The 26,341-nt window shown below is 39.5% G+C and overlaps 3 protein-coding genes across 5 annotated transcripts; 1 reads left to right on the top strand and 2 right to left on the bottom strand.

Moving 5' to 3' along the window:
* Positions 1-555: 555 nt before the first annotated feature.
* On the bottom strand, positions 556-8,031 carry LOC103723900 (peroxisome biogenesis protein 22-like). The gene is made up of 8 exons (XM_026800553.2): positions 7,887-8,031; positions 7,580-7,807; positions 7,439-7,486; positions 3,176-3,232; positions 3,000-3,110; positions 2,017-2,082; positions 996-1,097; positions 556-903 (listed from the first exon to the last, which is right to left on the bottom strand). Exons 1-8 carry the CDS (start codon positions 7,989-7,991, stop codon positions 805-807), a joined length of 816 nt encoding a protein of 271 aa, XP_026656354.1. The 5' UTR covers positions 7,992-8,031; the 3' UTR covers positions 556-804.
* A 1,132-nt stretch (positions 8,032-9,163) lies between these two features.
* LOC103724310 (pentatricopeptide repeat-containing protein At3g50420) lies at positions 9,164-11,577 on the top strand. Its single transcript, XM_008815535.4, has one exon. The coding sequence runs from the start codon at positions 9,320-9,322 to the stop codon at positions 11,471-11,473; it is 2,154 nt and encodes a 717-aa protein (XP_008813757.4). The 5' UTR covers positions 9,164-9,319; the 3' UTR covers positions 11,474-11,577.
* A 3,976-nt stretch (positions 11,578-15,553) lies between these two features.
* On the bottom strand, positions 15,554-25,871 carry LOC103723891 (eukaryotic initiation factor 4A-3-like). Of its 3 annotated transcripts, XR_606728.4 has the most exons (10): positions 25,411-25,871; positions 21,240-21,480; positions 21,084-21,164; positions 20,543-20,650; positions 20,340-20,459; positions 18,091-18,258; positions 17,036-17,122; positions 16,323-16,619; positions 16,170-16,241; positions 15,554-16,019 (listed from the first exon to the last, which is right to left on the bottom strand). XR_606728.4 is itself a non-coding variant. In XM_008814974.4 (8 exons), exons 1-8 carry the CDS (start codon positions 25,719-25,721, stop codon positions 16,506-16,508), a joined length of 1,230 nt encoding a protein of 409 aa, XP_008813196.1. In that variant the 5' UTR covers positions 25,722-25,871; the 3' UTR covers positions 16,051-16,505. The 3 variants fall into 3 exon arrangements, 1 of the variants encoding a protein (XP_008813196.1); XR_606727.4 differs by having other exon boundaries at positions 16,170-16,619; XM_008814974.4 differs by lacking the exon at positions 15,554-16,019 and having other exon boundaries at positions 16,051-16,619.
* Positions 25,872-26,341: the final 470 nt, after the last annotated feature.

The raw sequence follows: 26,341 nt of genomic DNA, 5'->3' as shown, positions 1-26,341 counted from the left end.
GTAAAGAAGAGCTTGAGATTGCTGGATCCGGAGTCAAGAACAGCGAGGAGAATCCTAATACAGTAGTTGAGAGGAAAGTTCAGCTTAAAATGAGAGTGACATTCATTTCAGTTACGTGGTTCGAAACCGCGCCAATTCCATTTCAAAGAGAATAAAAATACTCTAATCTTCGAAAACCCAATCCCAACTCTTTGGATTCCAAACAAGGCAAGCACGTCGAAACATAGCTATTCTGATATCTATTCCTATCCATTCCGATTCCAATTCTAATTTTGATTCCACGGATCATACCCTAAGTAGCATCCTCATTTTCTCCGAAGTGATGAGAAGTACGCCTTTTCTACTGGCTGTGGTGTCTCTGCGAGACTGTAACATGGGTTGCTTATGTGATAGGAGTAATCCTAAAATTTAGTCTAACGTACCACAAAACAAAACAAAACAAAAAAGAAAGAAAGAAATTAAAATAGAATAGTGGATATTTGTTTTTCTACAAGGTTTCGTGAAGTGTCTCATGAAAAGATTAGAAAGACATCATCAGTTTAGAGTACATCATCATTGTTCTCCAAAGTTCAGCACTGTACATAATATGAAAAATAATTTACATCATAAGCAGCAGTATTACAGAAACATGCACTAACAGGAATATTTATCACATGACATCTGTGCCGGCCCAAATAAATTTAAATACTCATATCAAAAGAACCAGGTAAATGTGGGAAAAGTTTGCAACTACCAAGAAAGAAGGGATGCACGAACCACTTTTCCATCTAAATTTACCATACAGCTCAATACTTTTCATCCAAGCTAAGCAAAGTACTGCTCCAGACTTGCAGAAGTGAGCACATTTGGTGCTATTTGTCCCGGTTCCATTGGTGAAATGAACAGTTGGTGCCTGATGAATCGCTGAAGGGGAGGATATGGTCATCAAAACATCAGCAGCACAACAACAAAACATAAACAAGTAATGAAAAAATAAAATTATGAAAGGAGCATACAGATAGTTGAGAGATTATGTCAAGATTTGAATCAATATGCCAATCTGCTTCCAATTGTCGAACAAAAGAGGTTCGCCCACCCTCAGTGCTACAAAAGAGGATCTGGAGAATATTTAAATGCATTTTTAATCCAGAAAAACATCAAAAATAGTAAACCTGCATTTGGAAAAAAAAAGGATTCTACAGAGGAAGCAATACTATGAGATTCTAAAAGGTAGCAGGAAAAGTTCACAATAAGTGAAAAATATCAAGCAGCGATTTTTTAATACAGCTGCAAAATACCAGAATAAATTGATAGATTCAAATCCTAACATCAAAGAGTGCAGATTAATTTTTGGATGAAAAGGAAGAAAACATGAGAAAACAGAGGCAAAAGAACAATATGAGAGAACTGGAGTAAGGAAACCTAACATTCTAGACAGCTTGCTGGGTAAATGAGTGCAACAGCTGAAAACAGTCAGAGATTGATCTCTGCCACCTACAACTCCACTACCATTTTATTTCAAATGAATCTATTTTCAACAATCTTCTGCATCTAGATTTCTTGAAGAGAGAACATGCTAAGTCCTGCACTTACTAACAAAGTCTTGATAGCGTTTTTCATAGTTGAATTTTGCTCCCTCAATCCCCATTCTTCCTAGTTCCACTTGTTGCATTTTCATCTCTCTTTTCTTGGCACAATTTACATGTAACTCCCACAAAACGAGTAGGGCATTATTTCCTGCAGTTGTTAACTCAGATCAGTAGTTGCATTCCTTCCGTTAGCTACTGAAGGGTTCCTTTCTTATTCAATGAACCTCCAGTGTGAAATGGCCAAGAAATTATATTCAAGCTCCAACAATTTTTCATCAGGCCAGTCAATATTATATGCTGGTCATCTCTGCAGACACCTGCCTCCACTCACATCCAAAAAGAGGAAGGCGAAGGAAGAAGAAGAAGAGGAAAACAATTCAAAGAGAAGGACATAATCCAAAGATACAATGGAAATGTAGATTAAGTTTCAAAATTAAAGCACATGTACCTTGTCCTTGATCAAGCCACCAGTCTGGAAAAGTCCAGCATTTTCCAAGGCTGAAAGAACTCTTTTCTGCCACCATCAACATCTTCTCATTATACATCAGAATAACAAACTAAAATCAGAACCATTTACACTTTCCACATACCAAAGCTCGACCATCCTAACATCTTGTATTTTGACTGCATTGGGAAACCAAAATGCAGTCTAAAGGCGTCACAAACAACAAATTCCATGGAAATAAAACAAATCCTTCTCATCAGTCATCACTAATTATGTAGGCTTTTTATTTTGATAATGATATGACTGCAATAGCTTTTAATAATTGTTTAAGAATGAAATAAGATTTTTAAAACAGGAAAGAAAGGTTAAAAATAACAGATGAAGCACTAAAACCACTCAAAGTACTTTAAGCATTGTTTCTGCAGTGCCTTCATTCAGTCTGTCCATGACACGTGAAACCATCTAAAATTGAAATTTCCCCCCTAAATTGTACCACACCTTGCATGCATTTCATGCAGGCCTGCAAGCAGGCCCTAGACTACATAAAATTATACTCAAAAAAAAGCATCTGACGATTTATCAAGTCATTAGTAGAGCAATAAACAAAGTAGAAACCAACAGTTGTATCTTGAAATTCTCAAAGACATGATTATAAGGCCATTATGAAAGATTTCAACATGATCAAAGCTTGATTAGCAAAGCAGCAGGTGAAATCAACACCATCAGTGATACTTTGCAGTTTATGTTTGTAGGATAATAGGATTTACAGAGAGAATGAAATTATATAAGAAGAAAAGCTGCAAGATGCCTGCTTAAGCAAACAAGGTCACAGGGCAATCGAAGTTGACTGTAAGGGCAATCGAAGTTGACATTAAAACAATAAGAAAGCATTCTATCCCAGAAATTACAGCCGTCTCTATGCTAGCAGCTATTCATTTAGTCAGAGAGATTGAAATTTGCAACTAAGAAGTTCGGCGAATGCATACCTCACTTTCATCATCAAGAACTGTCTCCATCAAATAAAGATCACAATATTTGGTAATTTCCAGAAGTACTTCTACCACAGAGGGCCTAAAGCATGTTTCTGCAAGAACGATCTGAATATAGTCAACTTACTCAGACATTCAAAAAAGAAATGACTGAGGTACAATCAAGTGTAAACCTGAAGCTCTTCTGGATTTTTCTCCTCCAGGATCACACCAAGCAGCTGGCAAGTCATCTGCATAGTCATATAACATTAAGAAAAAATGAATAAAGAAACATCAAAATACTCGATAAGTAAAATGGAAGGTAGTAAAAGCTCCCTTCTCAAAAGAGATAGTAAGTTTATATATAAATGTCATATGCAAACCTTGCATATAGAATGACAAAAATAAATATCATATACCTACTAAATCTTTACTCTTTCATGGCAAAGGTGGATGATGCAAACCTCCTTGGCAAGGTTTTCTAATATATTCCTACCTGGACAGTTATAATGGGTGTCAACATCTGGAATACTGACTTATAGTGAACCTCAAGCATATACTTAACACAGATTTTCTGACAAAGAATCCGAGACAATAGATGGTACTCCTGCTTACCTTGTTATAGTTGCTCCTGTTTTATGCGCAAGTTCATTTAAAATATGTAATTCAGGCCAACCCTTAAGGAATGCATGCATAATCAGCAACAGAAATCCCTTTGAATATCCGCTATATACAGATCATTAAACTGCATCTAAATTTGAACATCTGTTCAATTAATTCAAACCATTTGCCGGTGCAAAAGACAACAATTCATCCATATCATTGCTTTTTGACATATTTCTCCCATTTGTTTGACCACATTAATTTCCTGCATGTATAGCTAAATTAAAGAAGCACCCAACATTCTTTAAGACAACACCATGAAACTATGTGATAGGGTAGGATGAAGAGATTTGCAAACCATAATGTTCAGAGCAAAAATATGAAGCCATCACTAACCTAACTCATCTTTCCAAACCATAACAAAACCAGAGGCACAAGCATGGAGCTGAATGCAGTATTACAATAAGATTGTAAGCCATAATGTTCAACTAGAAGAGTGTGATGAGGTGTTTGATAAGTTACAGTTAATTTCCTAAGAAACAGTCTCTTAAAAAGGATAAGAGGTCAACAGATTGGAAAGGAAGGAAGATGATAGGGAGTGCAAGCAAGGGTGCCATATTGGCTGGCGTTAGAACATGCACAACGAGCAAGGCTGCCAATGCGATTCTGGTGGACTCATTTATGAAATTGTTTTGCAGATTATTGGGATCTGGGTTTCATAAACCTGGGTACAATATTCTGGCGTTGATATATGTGAACAAGAACACAATTTTGATGGACTTGTTTATGAAATTGTTTTGCAGATTATTGGGATCTGGGCTTCATGAGCCTGCGTACAATATTCTAGCCCCAAGCATCCACCAAGCCAAAAGGTCTTCCAATCTGCAGTCGCCATTTGACCCTTCAAATACCACAACTGCAACATTTTCCATAATCCTTCCCTACAATTTGCAGCACGCCGTAAAGTTTTTCCTTCAAAGAACCTAGATTCAAGCCTTTCATGAGACCAACACCCAAAACTGTGTCTTATGCCAGTGCATAATATCTTAACTTCATAAGTGAGCATTAGCTATCAGTAAAATGATTACATCCTAATAAGCCTGGGGTTCTTTTAGATTGGAAGATCAGAATGAGGCAAAACAACAACCGCTGACTTGCTATTAGGGAATCACTCAACTTCACTAAGTAGCAAAATATAGTCGCACTTCCGGATGATCCTAGTGATGTTAACCAAGCCCAATGGCAAAATCACCAGAAGCTCGTTAGTTTATTGCTCCAGGTAGACCAAGAAGACCTCTTAGAGTGACTATTGAGAGATAGTAAGTTTAAAATTGGCAAAGATAATGGGAAACTTGGAATTAGCAAACCATGGGATGGAGGAACCATGTGGCAGCTCTGCAAATTGAGTGGCAAAGTATTGCACCAAGCCATGCTTTCCCATGGAGCATTTCTAGTGGCTTATGCAGAATAAGAGGTGGAAGCATGATTAAGATGTTGAAAATACTATTTGGTTTCTTCGTGCGAGCCATTCTATATGTTGGTCCTAAAATAAATAGTCTGAAACATCTTCATCATGGGTGGAAGTTTGATGTTAGATCTTGGGTGAAGGCCACCCATGGTGAAATAGCAAATAAGCACCTGTAGGACATAGATTTTGGGATAATCTGGTTTTCTGTTTTAGGTCATTAGCAATACCAAATCAAATGTTGACATATCTGCAATTTTGTTGTTTGGGACAACAAAAATAATTATGTAATCATGGCTTTGCAACATCCAAGAAAGATTGACTATGGAAATTGCAAATGGGATTGAAAGATACAGAACTCAAGGTTAACTCCAAATTATAATCTTCTATTTTGCTTTAAGAGATTAGGGAAGTATGGGCCTTAGGCCTACCCAGGTAAATTTTTTGAGGCAATTCTTCCACCCATAAGAACAAGTGCCTTGTTAAGTTCTTGCATAATGGTTTGCTCATTCCACTCACCAGCAATTGTCATAGCAATCATTCCAAGCAGATGGCTTTTGCCACAAAAATCAATTTTCATTGATTCTCTTCCCATGAAGAGGCTTCCTGATTCTTTTCATCTACCACAAACCCAACAAGCTGCACAAACAGATCCCAACCAACAAACATGACCTGCAAAAGAAAGCAAGATCACCCAATGACCTAATGTGAGGTTTGTAGCCACCCATGCCTAATATGAGACCCAATCCACATTTGCAAGGCCAAATACCAACCAAAGCTTGCTCAAGACAGACCTTAACAGACTTGCATTTGCACATATCTGAACTACAGTGAATGATCACAAAATTAGCTAACATCAGCTTGAGCAAGACTTGGTTGTTCTTAATATATTAACTGGCTGAACTCTCAACCATGGCCTTTGAAACCATGGTGCTGATCAATAGATCATACCATATACATACATCAAAACAGTATGCATGCATTAGTTTTAAAATTAAACTAAATTTGGCATTGCACATTTTCACATGTATGTGCATGCATAACACATTATTTATTTGCTCATTTCAGGTGGAACGCATGTCTTGGACCCCTAATTTTTCTAGGTTTTGACAAAATAAGCATAATACAACATATCCATTCATATACAGGCATGTGCACAAATTTATGTGGGATTTTAACATGCCAAACACCTAACTACAAATCCAAAGTCGCAACACAAGCTTTCCAATCAAAACCAGCCTTAGTTATAACAGGCTTTGTTTTTTATTGTTTTTCATTCTTTGTTCCACTGTATACACATAGAAGTAAAATGATCATCTATAATGCTTACTCATAAGCTGGAATGAGCTAAAATCACCTAAGGTGAAATATATCATGCTACAAGGAGAAATTTTGACCAAGGCATAAGCTCATAGTTATGGAAATTTGAATTTGGAGTAAGTCAAGAAATCAAATCACAAAATGCTAAGAACAAGATGCTGCATTAAAGATAAACCATAAAAGCAGAAAGAAACTTAAGAGCTAAACCATATAGGTTGTGGAATCAGAATTGACCATGCAGATTGCAAAAGTGTTCTCAGAGTTACTAAAGGCAAATGACATACATGTAAAAAACCTGCAGTGCAGCCAGTAAAATTGAAAGAAAAAAAAAATCCTAGTTCAAGAATGCAAAGAAGCAGTGGCTTAAAGGACTTTGAAAAATAGAGAAAGGATAAGAAGAATGTTAGAAGTTCGTAAGGCTGCTTATGCAGTTTAAGATGATAAATGTCCTGGAGAAAGCAGCAAAGAAACATAGAGGTCCGCTAGGGAGAGAAAAGGTAGAGATAAGTTCTGGGCAATGATAGTTGACATAATATGACCAGACGAAACAAGGCAAGATCGAAAGCAGATTGAAAGGTTGGTAATTTTCAGAAAGCATTAAAGGGAACTCTTCACAAGGAGTTCATTTGAGACGATGCATATGAACTTGACATGTGTTCTATCACTTGTTTTCAAAGCATGAAGTAGCATAACACAAACCTTATAAGGACGCAAATAGTAAGCATTAAGACCAGAAGAAAAATAGATAAGATATACATTTAAAACCAAGAAAATGCTAAATAACAGGACTACTCCTCTATAGGAACGAGAGTGATGAGGAAACTGCACCGATTAAAGCAAAATTGTCAGCCACATTATGGAGTCGAAAGAAAGAACCGTGGAGCAGAGATTCAAGGTAATGAAACGCAAACTATATTTATCCAGTTACCAGCTGGGGTTCAGAAGTATATATAAAGAAGCTCGCATCAAAAATTCAGTTGAAACCAGAGATAATTTTGCAAATTTCTGAGGAGACATGTTAAAACGTCACAACCATCATGAATTTTTTATCAGACTTAGGATAGCATACCTTTCGGCAGCCACTGAGCTTCTTCTTAACGATCTGTCCAGGTCTGAGCTGCAGACGTCGATCAAAATAAAAAGAAGCATGCATTAACCACGATAAGCAGCACCAATCTCAATTTTTTTGACCAAAAACCACAAAATCTACCTGAATTGGAGCACTGATCGCCTCGGCGGCACCAGATACCTTCATCTCCAGCACCGGAGTGAGCCCTTCCGAGCTGGAACCAAATCCACTTGCCGGCTGACTCGTCGATGGAGTAATCCTCCGCTTCTGAGCATTCCTTCTCGCTATGCCCGGCGGCGACCGCAAGAACTTCCAGGCAAAGACCACGGCGATGGCGAACCCGGCGACCGCTCCGAGCGACCCCGCCGTCTTCAATATTAGTCATGGATGAATTCTTTCGTCATCCACTCCATTCAATGGAGAAATATTTAGGGTTTTTTTGGCTTGCCTTGCGGTTGACGAGGAGCATGAGGACGTCAGAGACCTTGCGGTTGAGGAGGCGAGAGAGACGCCGGACGAGGTTTCCGACGTCGTCGGTCGCGCGAGCGGACATCGTTCCGGGGATCGGCGGGAAGCCTAGTAATTTCGGGGGGGGGGGGGGGGGGGGGGGGGCGACTTCTGGTCTTTGCTGAGCTGGTCGAATGCGGTGACTCGGCTCGAAGGGTGAAGCTGTTCGAGTTGGGAAACTTGGAAAATGAGGTGCCTTATTGGACTCAGCTTCTTTCAAATGCGGCAAACCAATCGCCGAAGTTGGTTATCTCTAAATTAATTCTCATCCTTTCTAAATCTGTAATTCTTATAGCTATACTAGTCTCCAGCACTAGTTATGCTAGAGATTAAAAAAAAAAAAAAAATAATTGTTGAAAGAGGCGTAGTTACATGGAGTGGGGAACCGAAAATTTGATTTAAAATTTATTTACAAGTGGAGTCGGTTAAAAAACGAGAGGCAGTAGTATTATAATAGTCTTTATTTGTACCTTTTTTTTTCTTTTTTTTCTTCTTTTTTTATACTAAAACGGATGATTCATCCAGCTCGAGTATAGATGCATCCAATAAAATCAAAAAACAACAAGTTTTAGAGTGCTCTAAGCAGCTCCCCCTCCTCAATTTACCAGATATTTCTGGAGTGACTGACCACATAATAAGCCATTCAGTCCGCGACCTCGTTAGCCTCTCTGAACACATACTTAGCCTGAAAGGCCACGTTGTCACTCATCATAACCCCAATTTCTCCAAGCAGGGAGTGTCCCCCTCCACCACCACTAGAGCCATTTTGGATCCAGCTAATCATAGTGGCCGAGTCACCTTTCAATATGACCAAGCTGGCCTGTAGCGAGCGCTAAGTATGGCTCAGGTCGGCCCATGCCGCCTGCAGCTCTGTTCCAGAAACTGGGGTATGGAATATCTGGCAGCCACCAATAGCCACTATTCTAAAGTTCAGGCCTCTAATGACAAAACCAGCACCTCCTACATTTCACCTCTTCTATTGTTTAAAAAATAAAAAAAAAATAGTTATTTTCATATTTGCAAATTTTAAATCACATACATTTTTTAAGAAATATAGTTGCTCAAATTATTTTAAAAATTGGTCAGTAAGATTATAGGAACTAGATAGGTTAGACTTAGTTGTCTTGCAAAATTGCTTAGGCTGGGGATAAATGAATGATGATATAAGTTGAGAGATCTCTTGCTTGATCGCTCGAGCGGGAACCAAGATTTAGATTTTGTGTGTTTGTGGATCACCCAACTTGAACCTAATCCGGTCAAGACCTTTTGGAAGCGCCCCAACACCACGGCCCCTCTTACGCTCTCTTCTCGAGCTTTCGCGCGGAGGCTTTCTCAAGGCTCCCGCCATCCTTTTCAAATGCGGTAGAGTTACCGATGGCCTCAGCCTCGGGTCCCTTCTTCTATAGGTGCGAAAGCCCCTTAGCCTTAGTAGCATCGTCTCTCCTCCAACGATGCACTTCTCCAGACACCCTTCGGAAAGCTCGCCAGCTCCACGCCCTCATCCTCATTGTCATACCACGAACCTCGGCCCCGTTCCTTCGCAACAACCTCCTTTCCCTCTACTCCAAGTGCGGCTCCCTCGGCGACGCACAAAAGGTCTTCGACACAATGCCTACGAGAAATCTCGTCTCCTACAACGCCATGATCTCTGCTTTTTCTAGAGCTCCTCGCCACGCGCACTCTGCTCTTCAGTTGTTCCAAAAGATGGATTTTGAGGGCCTCAAACCCAATGCTTCCACTCTCTCTAGCCTCGTCCAAGCCTCGTCCTGCCTCCAGGACCCATGGGCCGGTGTTGCCATCCATTCCCGGGTCGTAAGTTGTGGTTTTATAAATAACGTGTGTGTTCAAACTGCACTCCTTGGGATGTATTCCAATCTTGGAAGTGTCGAAGCTGCTGACCAGGTCTTCAGGGAGATGAGCGAGAGAGATGTCATCGCCTGGAACTCAATAATTCTCAGCAATGTGAAGAATGCTAGTATCGAGAGAGGCTTGCAACTCTTCAGCTGCATGTTGGAGACTGGGTTGGTGCCTAACAACAGCACATTTTCCATAGTTTTGAATGCTTGCGGGAGAGCAGGGGATCAAATTAGAGGGCGAATTATCCATGCCCAGATGATCAAGTCCGAATTTTTACCAGACGTCCCATCACAGAATGCCCTGCTTGACATGTACACCAGCTGCGGAGACATAATGACCGCACTATCAGTTTTCGAGAGGATCCAGATACCTGACTTGGTCTCTTGGAATTCACTGATTGCCGGGTATTCTGACATCGGTGACGGAGAGAAAGCCATGGAAACCTTTGCTCAATTACGAAATATGTCTCTATATGGAGGGCCCAACCCAGATGAGTACACATTTGCAGCGGTTGTTTCTGCTACTGCTTCTCTACCCTTTATATATTATGGGAAACCTCTTCATGGCCAAATTATAAAAGTAGGATTGGAATTTTGTATATTTGTAGGAAATACGCTAATTAATATGTATTTTATGAATGAAGAGCCAGATTCTTCTCGAAAGCTGTTTAATTGCATTTTGGAGAAAGATGTCATAATCTGGACTGAAATGATTGTTGGTCATTCAAGATTTGGTGAGGGTGAGTTGGCCATGAAGTACTTCTATCATATGCTGGAAGATGGGCATAAAGTTGATAGCTTTTCTCTTAGCAGCGCCTTGAACTCATCAGCTGATCTTGCAGCACTAAAACAAGGTGAAACAATCCATTCTCTCGTGGTGAAAGCAGGATATGAATCAAATATGTGTGTCTGCGGGAGTCTAGTTGATATGTATGCTAAAAATGGTGACCTTGAAAGTGCTGTTTCAGTGTTCTATAGAATTCACAACCCAGACTTGAAGTGCTGGAATTCGATGATTGGAGGATATGGCAACCATGGAAATGCTGAACAGGCCTTTAAGCTGTTCAACGAGATGGTAAGGCGAGGGCTGGTGCCTGACCATGTTACTTATGTATCTCTTCTTTCTGCATGTAGCCACTGTGGTCTGGTTGAGAAAGGAAGGTTTTATTGGTTTTGTATGCTGAGTGATGGTGTAATGCCAGGACTAAAGCACTATACTTGCATGGTGAGTTTGTTAAGTCATGCAGGACTATTGCAGGAAGCAGAGGAGTTGATCATGAGATCGCCTTTCATTAACAAGTCCCCTGAGTTATGGAGGATTTTGTTGAGTTGGTGCATTATTTTCAGAAATTTGGCTCTGGGTGTCCATGCAGCAGAGCAAGTCTTAATATTGGAACCAGCTGATTATTCAACCCATATATTGCTTTCAAATCTTTATGCTTCTGTAGGAAGGTGGGATGCTGTGGCGGAGGTGAGGAAAAAGATCAAAGGACTAATGCTTGAGAAGGAACCAGGGTTAAGCTGGATTGAGATAAAAAATATGGTTCATGTTTTTTCTGCTGATGATGATTCCCATGTACATGTAGAAGATTGCCGAAATGAATTACTAAGACTGCAGAGAAATCTGAAAGGCTGGGAAACATCTGAACTTCATTTGCTTTGTAGTGTTTAAGTTGGTAGAACAGGTGCCTTCAATGTGGCTTCATTAAGGAGTTGGTTGACTATTGTACAAGAAAATGACAATTGTTTGCCATCAAACTTGGTATTTGGACTGAATATGGATGTGCATGGAGTGTCTCCTTGAGCAGAAAGAGTTTGCTCCTAGGCTCTACCAATTACTTCACCAAACCATCTATGGTTACATTCCGGCCTCTGCCCTTGCACTGCAATATTGTTCCATTGTGCAAAAAGGATGACTTGAGGTGGCTTTGAGACATCTCGCGGAATGTTGGAATGGTGACCTTGAGCACAGCCTGAATCAAATAATTATGACGGAAGCACAGCGGAGCGGAAAGAAGAGGCACCCTTAATTTAGGGAGCAGGCACCAGGTCCTCTTGTTTCTTTAAGAAGTGCTAAAGCCTGAACAACTGATGCTGCAAATCAAAAACTGGAGCTCATTTTTTGTTCTGAGCTCATTTTTTGTTCTGAGTGATATACTCATGGACACTTGGCTTACTACCCTAAAGAGGTATACGCATAGAACAATAATCCATCATATCACATCTAACAGGATTATGGTGGTCATGAGAACAAGTTATTCTGTTTATATTCAGGTAGTAGTTCGGCTATGGGCCTGCGAATCAATTGGATTGGAGGGTTGCATTTATTGGAGCCAGTATGATAGACATCAAAGTTGAAAGTCTTATATGATGATTCCATGAGTTGAATATATTCTACATGTTTGCATGACACTAGTAACTGTTCTTTTGCCTGACATGGACAGTGATGTTGTTTCAAGTGAACTGGTTCCATGTAGTCCTCTGCATCTTCATGTTTGTATAGATTCTTTTGAATTTTGATGCCCATTTTCTTGTGTATAGCGCTTGCGATATCATAGGTCTGATTGCCATACTTGCAACAACAAATTATTTCCATCACTATGTTCAAATGAAAATTTGTAGGTGCATTTTTGGCAGCAGAGAGAATAAAAGATGTTTAATCTATTATACTATAACATGATATGGGAGAGAACTATGTATACGAGTGCAACATATATTGAGGAACTCAACAAGTCTGGGAATCATTATCTATAACCCATTTAGATTCCAAACACACCAAAAGAAATGCATGCCTGCTTGGAAATCAAGTACGGGGACAGAATTGTGGCAGGGAGGGTTTTTTTTTTTGATAAGGCGGATGGATTATACATACCTAATATGAGTACATCCAATAAAATCAAAAAACAAAATATCACTCAATACAGTAGGAATGGTTAGGGTACTAGTCCAAAGAATAGCTCCAGAGTGCTTCGCCACAAAAGAGGCCATCCTGACTATCGTATTGTTCGCCTCACGGTGGACAAGCCGGGCAACTCAAGATGCACATTCGCTCCTGCTCCTTCGAATGTCAAGCAAGAGAAGGTGGGTAGCACCCCCCCCCCCCTCAGTCTGACTGTACATCCAGCCGAACACTATTGTTGAGTCACCCTCAATCAACAACAAGTGGCCAGCCCTCAAAATCTGTCTCACATAGGTGATCCCAACTCAAGCCGCTCTCAGCTCAGATCCCGAAACTGAGGGGTCGAAGATCGGTGATCCACCGGTAGCGATCAGTCTGGAGTCTGTCTCTGGATCACGAAATCCGTACCGCTTCTACTGCCACCACTCGTTATACTAGCATCGAAGTTGACCTTGAGAAAACTTGGGGTTGAGGACTCAGGTTATAAACCACCTGGGCTACTGCATGAGCGAAAACAGGGCCTTAGATGTCCCAAGCTATCTCAGTCAATCAAGTGGGGGGGAAATCTAAAATCTCCAAAGCCTGCACCATGGCCCTCTCCACTACATACCTTGCAGCATGCATCACGCCCTCAAAGATTTAGGGCATTCCTGATGAGCCAAAAGTGATAGGTAATGTAATCAGCCCTGATACCACGTTGCCTGGAAGACACTCTGTCGGAGCTCTCCTAGAGGAACTTTAGGAAGCTACGGGTAGGAGCCATCAACTGGAGAGGAAATGTGGAGATGCCAGCAAGGCTCCACACATGTGCCATCCTTCGGCACTGAAACAAAGCATAATCCACAAACTCCTCTAGATCACAAAAGGGGTAGGTTGAGGGCATGCTCAAGCCCCGGCCACTTAGCACACTTTTGATGGGCAGGCAAACCCAGGCCACCTTCCAGATGAAGAGGCTGACCCTAGGGTGGACTCCCAGTCTCTATATCCAAGTGCCGTCCAAACTCCTGGTCCACTAGTCAAGCCATAAAGGTCCTTCTCTCTCCCTCACCTTTGGGCAACAAAGGACCTCCAGACCCGCACATTAGGGCAGTCATGAATTGGGATCAGAAGGGAGAGGATCAACTCGACTAACCTTCCTCCAAAAAGGCGGGTGACTAGCTTGTTGTTCCATCTCCTCTCCTCATGGTAGGCCACCAGCTTAGGGGAAGGTCCGCTAACCAGACATCCTCCATCACATCCACGAACCGAGCATCCCCAATCAACCATCGAACATTGGCCATCACCCCCGGGGCATGGGAACAGACCACCTTCCACAAGTAGGAACATCTCCGACTGACTCGAACTTCAGCACCACCACTCCATGGGCCATACTTGGCTCTCATTACAAAGCTCCACAGGCATTCTGGATTGAGAACGAATCTTGCAATATGTTTGGCCATCATCACCTCGTCCTCACAATCAAGGGCTGAATGCCCAAGTCCTTGTTGCCAAGAGGCTGGCACACGATGTCCCATGCAATGAGGTGTACCCCTCTCCCACTACTATACGACCCCCATAAGAATCTTATGAACATCTACTCCAGATTGAGAAGAAGGGCTCTTGGCAAAACAATATTAGACATAAGGTAAGTCGGCATAGAGCAAAGAGCCGACTTGACCAGAGTCACCCTATCCATCATAGATAGAGATCTACACTGCCACACCTCCAATCGATCACGAATCTAGTGCTCCACAGCCCTGCACTCCGTGTAATAGAGCCTCCGCTTAAATGTGGGTACATCATGGTAGCTCCACAGTCCGATATATTCCGTCATCCCCAAACACTCTCTGATGGCACACTTGACTTAAGGCTTTGCCTTCAAGCTGAATATGACAACAAACTTGCAAAGGTTCACATTCTGGTCCGACACCGAGAATGTCCGACACCGAGCAGTATTCCTCAAGGATCCTCGTGAAGAGTAAGGTCGTCCACACCGAAATCCAACCTAGCAAGAAACAATCATCTTCAAAAAGCAAGTGCGACAGCTGCTAGGCCCCTAGACCGAGAGAGTAGGCTTCAAGGCCTCGATACAGGGTCATAGCACAGATCGCTCGAGATAAAGCATCAGCACAAATGATAAATAAATAGAGGGAGAGGAGGCAGTCTTGGTGAAGACCCACGAAGGAGTGGAAGAAGTCTGTTGGGATACCGTTGATCAAATGGCAAAGGATTGAGATCAGATACAACCAAGGATCCATCTAATCCAATTGCCATAGAACCCAAAGCACTCCAAGAAAAGCAGGAGAAAACCCTAGCGCATATGATCATAAACTCTTTCTATATCGAGCTTGATGGCCATAAAACTACGGCACGAGATTTATTAAGTATTTGCAGCTTATCATCTTGTGAGGTCTCTTTGAAGTTTGTAATGGTAAATTAGCATTACCTTTCTTGTAAACCTAGGATTGTTTTAAAATAATTGTTAATTAAAATTAGCTTTTATGGCGACGAAATCAAGAGCATTCTGCTATACAACATATACATAAATATACATACATGTTTACATATATGATTCTCTGGTAGCTTGAATAGAGTACAAGGGATTATCTGATAAAAGTAATAATCCATCCTAGTTTGGATATTTTTAGCTGCAAGAAGATTTTGTTCCTTGTAATATTTTTGTCTAATTTGTGGTTTCTGTTTCTTATTCTGAGGATTCAAGCTTCTATTTTTGCAATTGGCTGTCAACGCAGGGTGGTGGCTACCCTACAATTTCTCATTTGGCTATGCAGTTTATAGTTTCTTTCCAAATCAATTCAGTCTAACGAAATCAAAGGTTGAGTTCTACCCTTTGCATTAAGATTTTATTACATGGAAAAAAAAATGAAAGGAGAAAATGCTATATATCAGGGATGAGAATCTGTCGCCTCTATGCAGAGATTTCCACCTATGACTTTGTTTATTTGAAGGACTCCTCTCTCAGTGGTTTTATAGACAGAATCTGAGTAAACATGAAGTGACTTTTATTGAGATCCATGAAGATGATATAACAGAGAATGCAGAGGGCATCTGACTTCGAATCTTCTTCCTGATACCCATCAGCCTGATTGATGTCCAATTACCAGCTTCAGCACTCCTACCGTGAACATCAAAGCCCTGAACAACTCCCCATGAATAGGGAGGCAGATAAACTGCTGTTTTGACGGTTTACAAGTTCCAACAGAAGCAGATATTATAGCTTAAACCTCGTAGCTGACCTCTTTCCTGTACGAATCCCTCACAGTATTTTGCAAATTGTGCAGCCCGACCATTAAAAGCGAAAGCTATTTCAATTCAGACCCTGCAATCATAGTTGAACTTTTGATCAGATGTAAATACAAACTCGGTGGACAACAGTATCATCGAACACATCTAACCGTGCAAACGAATACATCAGTTACCAAGAGTTAAAATCATAACTAGATGGATAACTAGAATATTGACACATCACCTATCAAAGACTCGAATGTTTGATGGTAGCACATCATTGTCGCTACAATAAAAACATCCACTCAAATCGAGTCTGTAATAAAGAAGAAGTCATCAGCTTGTATTTATATGTGCCGTCCATCAAAACAGGCACATCTTAACATCTTGACATTACTTTCAAAAGCAAAGCCAATCATGATCCGCTTGCTCCCAGTGACCAGCAACCAGCAAGTCTTCGTTTGCAGAAAAATAGCAAACCTGACCAGCACCAGAACACACAGAAAAGAACATCCGCAGAGAGACTGCTCCCCAGTGTATCCCTTCAGTACCTGCTTGTAAGCTTCGTATCATCTGGTTTTCAAATAAGATCGGCCACATTCATTGGCATTTCATCAATCTGAGTACTATAATATTGTTCAATATCTCTTAATATCCTGATGTCATCCTTGCGCACAAAGTTTATTGCCACACCCTGCAAAGCCCCATATACAATGATTATTTTAATATCAATAGTTCAGTCCAATCATGATCAGAGATACCAGCTACGAGACTAAATGCAGCACCAGGAACAATGGAATGAGGCTTAGTGATGAGAATTATTCAACAAAAGCAGCCATCTGCTGAGCTACAATGCGAGAGGTTAACCAGATATTGAAACCAGAGTCTCCATTCATCAGCCACAAGGCCAACGTACGTAATGAGCAGGCAAAGGAATCTCCATGAAAGTTAAAGCAGAATGAAGCAGAGCATAAAATAATAGCGAGGAACTCTGACGTCAAATCCAGAACACAAAAGGCTTAACTCCATATATTGGAATTCAGCAAAAAGCCTAAGACAACAAGCACTAGGCTTCTCATCTAATAAGGAGACTGGGAGGAAAAATTATACCTTACGACCAAAACGACCGGAGCGACCAATCCGATGTATGTAAAGTTCTCGATTGTTGGGAAGGTCATAATTTATCACTAGAGAAACCTGCAGAAAAAGAAACTCATGGTCAAGCATGGTACAAGAGTAGAAGCTGAAAAAAGGACCATAGAAAAGCCTCCATTAAAATTAGTGACGCTGATATTAATGTGCTCAGCCATCATCAAAATTCATTGGTTCATATGCAATAGATATTAATGACATTTGTATTAATGTGTTTGCCCATCATTAAAGTTTATTACTCAGTATGCAATAAAGGTTTGACCATTGAAGCCTTCTATTTCTTAGAGTTTATTATATTGTCATATTCTATTTAAAAAATAGTTGAAAAAGGAGAAAAATATTGTACCCCACAACATCACATGGAGCCAATGTTAATGATGCCAGTATTAGTTACACTGATATTAATAACAGGAGTGTCTCCATGAATGCTTAGCTTGTGCAGAGTTTTCCATTCGTCATACTGACAACAGTATATATGACACTTGTATTGATGACCATTCACGCCTTCTATTTATTACAATTTGTTACATTGCTATATTGCATTTCAAGAACAATAGTAAAAAGGGAGAAAAAATTGTACCTGCACATCGCACTGGTTATATACTAGTACATAGCTAAATCCAATTTAAAATGTTAATTCCTATTTAAATAATTCCAGCTATTTTTATTCCTCTAAGTTAGGGAGGGGAAAACAAAATGCAAACTCCTAGGAAAAGGAAAGAGGAAAAAAACTAGGATTCTAATACCTACTTTCAGGGAGCCAACTTTCTGGAACCCTCTCTTCCTCTCTAATTTGAACCCAGATCAAAACTGATCCTACTTTTCATGGCTAATAACATAAGGGAAAAAATATAAGATTCGCTCACTATTCTCTTTTAATTCATTTTTTTCCTCAAGCATGCATTGCAATCATCATGATTGCTAGTTTGCAAGAATATGAATGTTTTTTAATCAGTTACCCAGTTAATTGACAGAACAATACACCAACTCAAAGTATGTGTATAAAAACTTGCCTGCTGAACATCAAGCCCGCGAGCCCATACATCTGTTGTAATCAACACACGGGTTGCGCCTGACCTGAACTCTGCCATGATCGCATCCCTCTCCTTCTGAGGCATGTCACCATGCATACAAGATACCGTGAAGTTATTGCTGCGCATTTTTTCAGTCAACCAATCAACCTGCCAAAAAAACAATCAGCTGACGCAACAAAGATAAAACAGAATTCAATCTGAATTGAATTTTTGTGAAACAATTTAAGAAAAAATCACTTCCCAAGAGAGATTAAGAAATATTATGCTTTCTAGCAATATAAACCTACACTAGCAAAGGAGCATTGATTAAGAAATTTAACTCAAAGACCTGTATATGATTTAGGGGAGGACTTTTTTAGTATTTTAAGAAGTGACACTACCCTTAGTGAAGAAAGAAAGAGAAAAATAGAGGTCAGAAGGATTTGGATTTCCCATTTCAAACTGAGTCCCTGTGGATTTTAAGTTTAAACTAGATCGACGTTCATGTCAACATTTGCCAGTGGCTAGGGGCCCTAAGGCCAGTCCTCAGCCACCGAAAGCATGGGCAGCTGTGGGAGTGTATTTGGGTACAAGTGTGGGGAACTAGATCTCTCAACAATATCTTGGACAGGAACTGCCAAGAAAGCAGGTACAAATGTGGTTACTTTAAAGATTCTAAAGCAGGTGCAGACAGAATATTTCAAAGTGGGTGTCGCTCCCCCTTAGCAGCAGTTTCCTGCAACTAAGGACCAGTCCATGAACAGCGTTTCTTTTGGCAATGCTCAGGAACAAAATGCTCAATGACTGTTGTTGGCAAGACCAAAATATTCATTCTGCAAACAAGTGCTCTTTATTCTTTAGTTGCAACTAGAAGATGGATAACTGCTCCTTAATTGAACCTACAACATTGCCAAAGCTACCATACCTTTTTATCAGTAATTTGGCTGGTCAAGACGTGGTGCTTCTTATTAAGATTTTTCCCTCTCCTCCAAAATTAATCATTTTAGGCAGAAAAGCAGACCTCCATCCATTTCTTGGTCTACATGCTAATATATCAATGAACATTCTTTAATAAAAATAGAAACTAAATAGAATGAATTGGAGTAGTTAGAAGCTGTGCAGGATCACTGTTTTCTTGTGATTTACATATTCATATGGCACTTCTTATAGGTGGTTCTTTTGCCTTATATTTACCTTGAAAACAAGACTCCGTGCAATTGCTTCACAATAGATGGAAACGAATTTCAAGTGTTGAAAAAATTGTTATCTTATTAAAATGAGAGCGTTAATATATGAAAAGCAACAGTCAGCAACAATCTGTTTGGGTGAGTTAAATGTAAAATCTCATTAGTCTGGGATTTTCTTGATTATGCAATTTGCTACCATTTGATTGTTAAGAGCAGAAAAATATTTGCACTACTAAGAAAACCCTGATTCTACTACTATTTTATGTTTCACAAATAATTGTACCTCTTCCCTTTACACATTAACTGTTTTAACTTGTCTCCATGTTCCCCTTCAAACTGATTAAAACATTCCTTATTATCGATCAAAAGAATGACATCTACTTAAACCTAGATCTTTCATCTTATCCCATATAGTTTTAGTTTCAGATCTTCATCTCAAATATTGCCTTTTTGGAGTCAAATCTATTGTAGAAGTCATCATAAGATGCACGCTTACCTTCTTCGCAGTGTTAATGTCTCGACCTTTTTATATGTCATACAAAGCCCTCTATGTTGATTTTTATTTTTCACAGAGCCCTTCTTTGAAGTGAAGTGCTATTCTATTTATTGTCTATTGACACTCAACAAATAATGAAGGTAAAAGGAGTCATTCAAGAGGAGTGGCCAAGAACAAATAACATGAATGAACTTAATAAAAAAAAGAAAAGAAAAGAAAAGAAGCTAGTAATCAGAAGGTAAATTTTTTTCAATGCATAGGTACATGAATGGTTACTACATAAATATATGGTTTCCACTAACCGAACAGGTTAGTTTAGTTCAGAACTCACTTGAGTCATAAAGGAAAAGAACCAAGGATGATTAGAAATTATGCATAGGCATAAGGTTACTTGCTAGTGTAAAAGAATTTTTCTAGTTTAATCACAATTGTCAAAAATCTGAAAGTAATGAAGTTAAAAATTCAGAAATTTTTTTGCAATATAGTCAAAAATTGGAAACAAAAATAATAGACTAGTTGTTCATAGCTGTAAGCTGTCAAGAGAATAAGAAATGAAATAATGCCACCTTTCTTTTCGTGTTACAGAAAATAACAGCTTGGGTAATAGTGAGGGTGTCATATAGATCACACAATGTATCAAACTTCCATTCCTCTCTCTCGACAGCAACGAAGAATTGTTTGATCCCCTATAAATACCAAAAAGAGCATGAGTTCAGTATTCAAAACAACCAGGTGAAAATCATTAAAAAAAATCCATCAAATAATTTACCTCCAATGTCAACTCATCACGCTTGACAAGTATTCTAACGGGATCAGTCATAAATTTGCTGGTCATCTCCAATATTTCATGAGGAAGTGTTGCAGAAATCAGAACGACCTAGAAAAGTAATTCAAACATATTACAAACATCTGGTGTTGCATTAAGGAGCATAAGGTGATTAGTTGAAATGACAACTTCATGTTTTGTTTTTTCACAAGCTGTAGGATAGGCCTATTATAAGACATAGATTCCGGGTCTGTTTGGAAACTCACCTAACATATATGTTTTATAAATACCACAAGGATAAGGAGGGCTGAGGAGAGGAAGCAGAAGGGTAGATGAGTAAGAGGGATCAAGGGACACATTGTTCCGTTATCTCAAAATCAAGTAAGAGGCTAAACAAGATATCATATATGCTACACAGATATAAAATCAAATAAAATCTATTGGTAAGCCATAATATAAGTACAAATAGCCACCTAGGAGGGATCCAGAAGCAAAAAAGGAACAGCTATAACAAGGGCACTAGAACTTTCAATTCTGATCATACCTGAAGTTCTGGAGGAAGATATCGGTATATGTCATATATTTGGTCCTTGAAACCTCTGCTCAACATCTCATCAGATTCATCCTATTCCAATGACAGTATTATTTGCAACAAAATCTACAATAATGCAAACTTGCAAAGAAGAAACGTTATACTCACGAGGACCAGGAGCTTGATGGCTCTTGTGCGTAAAGTCCTTCTCTTGATCATATCACAGACTCTGCCCGGTGTCCCTGAAACCACGTGAACTCCAAACTCTAGTTTTCTAATATCCTCGCCTATGCTTTTCCCGCCAATGCATGCATGGGCTTGTACATTTATGTAGTCACCAATAGCCAATATCACTTTCTCAGTCTGGGCAGCAAGTTCTCTCGTGGGTGAAAGGATCAACACCTGAACTCTGAGGAAAGAAGACACATATTTCAAGCTAACCAGTCATAATTAACAAAAAAACAGAAGCTTATCTAATGTCCACAATACAAAAGAATCAAACAACATTCTTGGGTGTTATGAGGTGCCAAAAGTGAAAGAAACAAAGTACAGGTTAAAAACAACAGAGAAATTTGACTTGGTATGCAGTAATTGAAATATTGAATTTTTTTCTCTGCACAATACAAGGTCTTCCGCTCTGCAAACACTAAATAAAACTAGCATATACCCTACTTATATAATTATACATGCGAGTCGACATCCAAAACTCTATGCTCATGCATATAACATGAACAATCTTCAGGGATAAAAGGTTTGATGTGATGGATCACTAAAACCAACTTGTCATGAAACTACTGTAATGACCACTAAAGCATTATCCAAATTATACATGGCCAACTTCATGGACCCTTAATGCAAATAATTTCTATTAAGGGTGGCCCTAGTTGTTATAGCAAGCTTTTCAATAATCATTTTTCGCACAACCATCAATGCTAGCTTCGTTCTTCCCGTCCTTGTCTAGACCCTTAACAGATCCGAGCATATCTCCTTGCCAAAGCCTCCTTGTCCATACCATCATATAAATCTTCTACCATTTTGCTTTATTGGTGCAACTCTTACTCCGATAAAATAATTATTCCAAAATCCACCCTTCCCAATTTCACCTAGCATCCATCTTAGGGTTAGGGTTTCTTTACATTCATCCTATTTGCTGGAGACTCTTTTTTCTCTGACATTTTTAACCAGACAACTTTGTGGGCCTTCTTGCACCTTGAAACATTTTCCTTTCTAAGTCTACATAGAATGTGTGATTCACATAAGATCTCAAAAGCACCTTCTTGCATCATACACTAACCCCACTCACATTCGATATGTCTACATAATTCCAGCATCCTTTTGTATAGCAAACATGGCAAAATTGATCACATAATGATAGCTATCAACTATCAATTTCGGGTAGAGCCTCGATCTAACTTACATTTTCATTTGTCTCAATAATCTTAGGGCCTCATTTTCGAATGCTTATTTTGATAGCTGAACTTGCTGTGACAATCCAGCTAATAATATATATAAATATAGATATATATGAAGAAAGAAAGAGGGTACAGGTAAACTAGTTGCAAGAGTAAAAGCTCAAGTGCATATCAAGATCACTATCATGATTGCAGTTACCATCATATATGATTCTGCTCCTCATAAAAACATCAATAGGGACCAGTTCAGACAGGCGGAAAACACACCTATATAAATCCTATGAACAGGTCTAAAGTTCCAGATACAGCATAGGCAAGAAAATAAGGGAGTCTATGATTCTTACATGTGTTTTAATGTAATTAGAGGAGAAAATGATGCTTAATCAGAAAGGATCGATGTTCACTAGAATATAGGTTTGCGTCCACCATGTCTTATTGCTAAATACAGAGTTGCAAGTACAACCCAATGGAGGATACACACTTTCACTTCCATTGCAACAGTCATGGAGAAGCGAATACGAAGACTATGTCAATTAAAAAGAAAACTTAAGCAAAACCATGAAGACAAATCATCCAAGAGATAACTGTTTATAGTAGCATAAACACAGTCCGATACTGCTCGACATATTTTTTAACTTTTAAAACCTAAAACATCAATGTTCTTATCTCAACCTTCCAACATATGTGCAGTAACTGAAGACTAAATGAGAGCTTCATAGCAGTTGAATGGTTGATATTTGTTATTGACAGCAAGTCAAATTAATATATTGGTGTACTTTAGTCTACAGATGTCAAATTACAAGTGAGGTTGAGGAAGTACCATCCACCTTGAAGCAGCAAGAATGGCAAACAAGACATCAGGGGATATTGCAGCATATGCACAGGTGTAACTTCATGTCCAGAAGGTAGGGGATTGTCAACAATAGAAAATGGGGCAAATAGAATGGAAGAGAAGGATGGCAGAAGGAGATGAAACCAAGTGGGACTTGATGGTACGAATTCCTTGGGGGAGGTGAAGTTGTATAAAGAGGGAGCAAGGGAGGATGGGAGAACCTCTGAACAGCTAAACAGCTGCCATACTCAGCAAGAACGACTAGGCAGCCAAGGAACACTTGTATCTTCTGATATTTTCCAAGAAAATGCAGGACATCAACCACCAGAAGTACATAGGTACATTAGATAATATTCTAATCATAAGTATGTAATCAATAATTGGATGTTCACATGCCTCTTCTTGACCTTTTAGATAATATTTACTCCTGATGTCATTACCATATGCCAATAAAGCTTCCTCTCCAAATGACAAGTTTGGAAAATGCACCTAAAATATGTAGATTTAGAAAGGCTATGATGCGCATATTCTTCCCTACAATTTTCTACTTTTCCCCTCAATGAATCCATGAGTGAGATGACCAACTACATATTATTAAAATAGTCATATCAATCCTTTAAACCTTTCCCACAGAACTAGCATCCATTTACTTAACTTCCACACATGTTAACCAGATATCCTTAAACAACAGAGTAGATAGCTTCATTTTTCAAGAAAAAAAAATCACAGTGTTATACTCTATAGTAATATTATGGGATGCTTGATAGAACATCTCCTTACTTTAACAATGATCGACTAAATAAGTTACAAAAGAATAAAAACCTTAGTTTTCCAACATGCTTAAATCAATATTTTTAATTTGCTCAATCAGGCTTGGGAAAGTTGAACAAAACCCCCATAACTGACACGGTGATTTTAGCCATTCAAAAAATCCCTTTTCATGGATAAATCCAATTTTTAGGATTACAGATCCCAGACTCTGATCATCCCGGACTGATCTGATAGGAGACCAATAGCACTGAGTCGAACTGGATTGCTCCTACAATATATAAATTATCTTACATGACTACTTTGGACTCGTTCGGTTCGCGGAAAGAATTTTTTCTCATTGGAATATTTTTTCTGAAAAGCTGATTCCTAAAAATATGATGCTTGAAAAAATGATTTTGACATGTTTGGTTAACCATGGAAAAGTAGCCATTCCATAATGGCTTATGTTTGGTTGAGTATCTACTTTTTCAAAAAAGTTGTGTGAAATATCTATTATACTTTTAATAAAGAGAAAGACCTTATTCATGGATTTTCATGGCTCAAGAATAGTTTTGGAAAAAAAAAGATCTCAATTCCCAACTAGTGGGAAAGTAGCTTTCCATGTTCCTCATGAATTTTTCTTTTCTATGAAACATGGGAATGTTATTTCCATGAGAATACTACTTTCTTGTTTTTCCTCTTTGAAAACTCCAACAAAACAAGAAGCTTTTCTTTAATTTCCTGTTAACCATACTTTTCCCCCTTCTTTTCCCGCGAACCAAATAGGTCCTTTTAAGTTTTATTGCTAGCATACACATCTTCATTGCATGTCGAATTACTGTTACTGTCGAGTGAAAAAATTTCAGGTACATAGAGGCTGCCTAAGCTCTCAGACCTCAAACCAACATCCTTGTACTTAACAATTGTAATCTAAGCTTTAACTACTGCATCTATGTCCAAAAGTCCTTTCTTGGCCAGGCTAATATGCATCGAATACTTGAAGAATAGTTGCATGCTGGAAGTTCTAGAGGTATATTGCGGCAGATCTTTGTGACATTTAATAAGCATGCAAGTGATCCTGCTCGAAATGCATTGATCTCGAGATCAGAAGCGTTTCTTCAAAACAATACCTAGGGTTTATAACAATCATCTCCATAAAGAAACCTAGGGTCTATAACAATCATCCCAATCAAGAATCTAGCTGATAAGCCAAAAAAGAAAAAAAGCGGGCAGAGAATCAAGAATGCAATTTACAAGACAAAGAACAATCAAAAAATTAATCTTTTCATCCAAAAATATGAAATCAACCAAAAAAGAAAGAATAATATGTAATGAGATATCGTACTCCCTCGAGGTGGTGTCTACCATCTGGCAGACGGAGAGGGCGATCATGGAGGTCTTTCCGGTACCAGATTGGGCCTGGGCGATGACGTCGCGGCCCTGGATAATGGGAATCACGGCCCGCTGCTGGATGGCGGAGGGCTTCTCGAAGCCGTAGGCGTAGATCCCTCGGAGGAGGTCGTCGCGGATCCCCATCTGGTCGAAGCTCGTGATGGCCTCCACCCCGGGGCTCGTCTCGAAAACCAGGTTCTCGTCGTCGACCCCCCGACCCTGGGGCTGCCGGCCCCGAGGGGCCGCCGTCGCTACCGCCGCCATGGGAGCCGACAGAGAGCTCGCGGCAGAGAGAGCTTAGGGATTGCGCGAGTGGAGGAGCACGAACCCTAGGAGGAAATGGGGAGCTCGGAGATTATTCGGGCGTGGGGGTTTCGAGCCTTTGAGATGGGAAAGCTTGGGAGACGCATTTTAGGGCCTTATAGCTATGAGATTTGAGGGTGGATATACTTAAAAAAAGATATAATACAAGAATGATTTTGTTATTTTGCATTAAATAAATAACCAAAAAGTTATTGCATTAATAAATATTTTAATTTCTGAAAATTATACGCTAATGTAGAAGAAGGAGTTGGTTGGAAGGTAAGGATATTGGTGTGGTCTATATTCCTTAATCTGATCTCAGTACCTGGCCGAAGTAATAATCTCAGCAATTAACTAAGATGATAACGTCGGCATAAATCAAGCTAGCAATCTTTGTAGCTAAGTTCTAGCCATGATTGTCAACCGAATTGTTGACTTCGATGTTTATCAAGGCACCGATTTGAACCGTCGAGCCAATCAGAGCAAGTTGACCGACCAGTAATGATGTGTCATTTATCTCTATTTCAAGTATGTTTAAAGTAATTAATTGTGGTTGAAGGTACGATCGTTATCTCACCAAT

The sequence above is a fragment of the Phoenix dactylifera genome, chromosome 18 (assembly GCF_009389715.1).
Source record: "Phoenix dactylifera cultivar Barhee BC4 chromosome 18, palm_55x_up_171113_PBpolish2nd_filt_p, whole genome shotgun sequence".
Lineage (NCBI taxonomy): Eukaryota > Viridiplantae > Streptophyta > Magnoliopsida > Arecales > Arecaceae > Phoenix > Phoenix dactylifera.
Note: the sequence above shows the minus strand (reverse complement) of the source record. Positions and strands in the feature narration are given on the sequence as shown.

Excerpts from the sequence above, each read along its gene's own strand:
- LOC103723900 (XM_026800553.2), bottom strand. The coding sequence starts at position 7,991 with ATGTCCGCTCGCGCGACCGACGACGTCGGAAACCTCGTCCGGCGTCTC. Across the intron at positions 7,487-7,579 it reads CGATCAGTGCTCCAATTCAG|CTCAGACCTGGACAGATCGT; the intron begins GTAGATTTTGTG and ends CGACGTCTGCAG. Across the intron at positions 3,111-3,175 it reads AAAATCCAGAAGAGCTTCAG|ATCGTTCTTGCAGAAACATG; the intron begins GTTTACACTTGA and ends GACTATATTCAG.
- LOC103724310 (XM_008815535.4), top strand. The coding sequence starts at position 9,320 with ATGGCCTCAGCCTCGGGTCCCTTCTTCTATAGGTGCGAAAGCCCCTTA.
- LOC103723891 (XM_008814974.4), bottom strand. The coding sequence starts at position 25,721 with ATGGCGGCGGTAGCGACGGCGGCCCCTCGGGGCCGGCAGCCCCAGGGT. Across the intron at positions 18,259-20,339 it reads TCTGTAACACGAAAAGAAAG|GTTGATTGGTTGACTGAAAA; the intron begins GTGGCATTATTT and ends TTTTTTTGGCAG. Across the intron at positions 17,123-18,090 it reads GCGGGCTTGATGTTCAGCAG|GTTTCTCTAGTGATAAATTA; the intron begins GCAAGTTTTTAT and ends CTTTTTCTGCAG.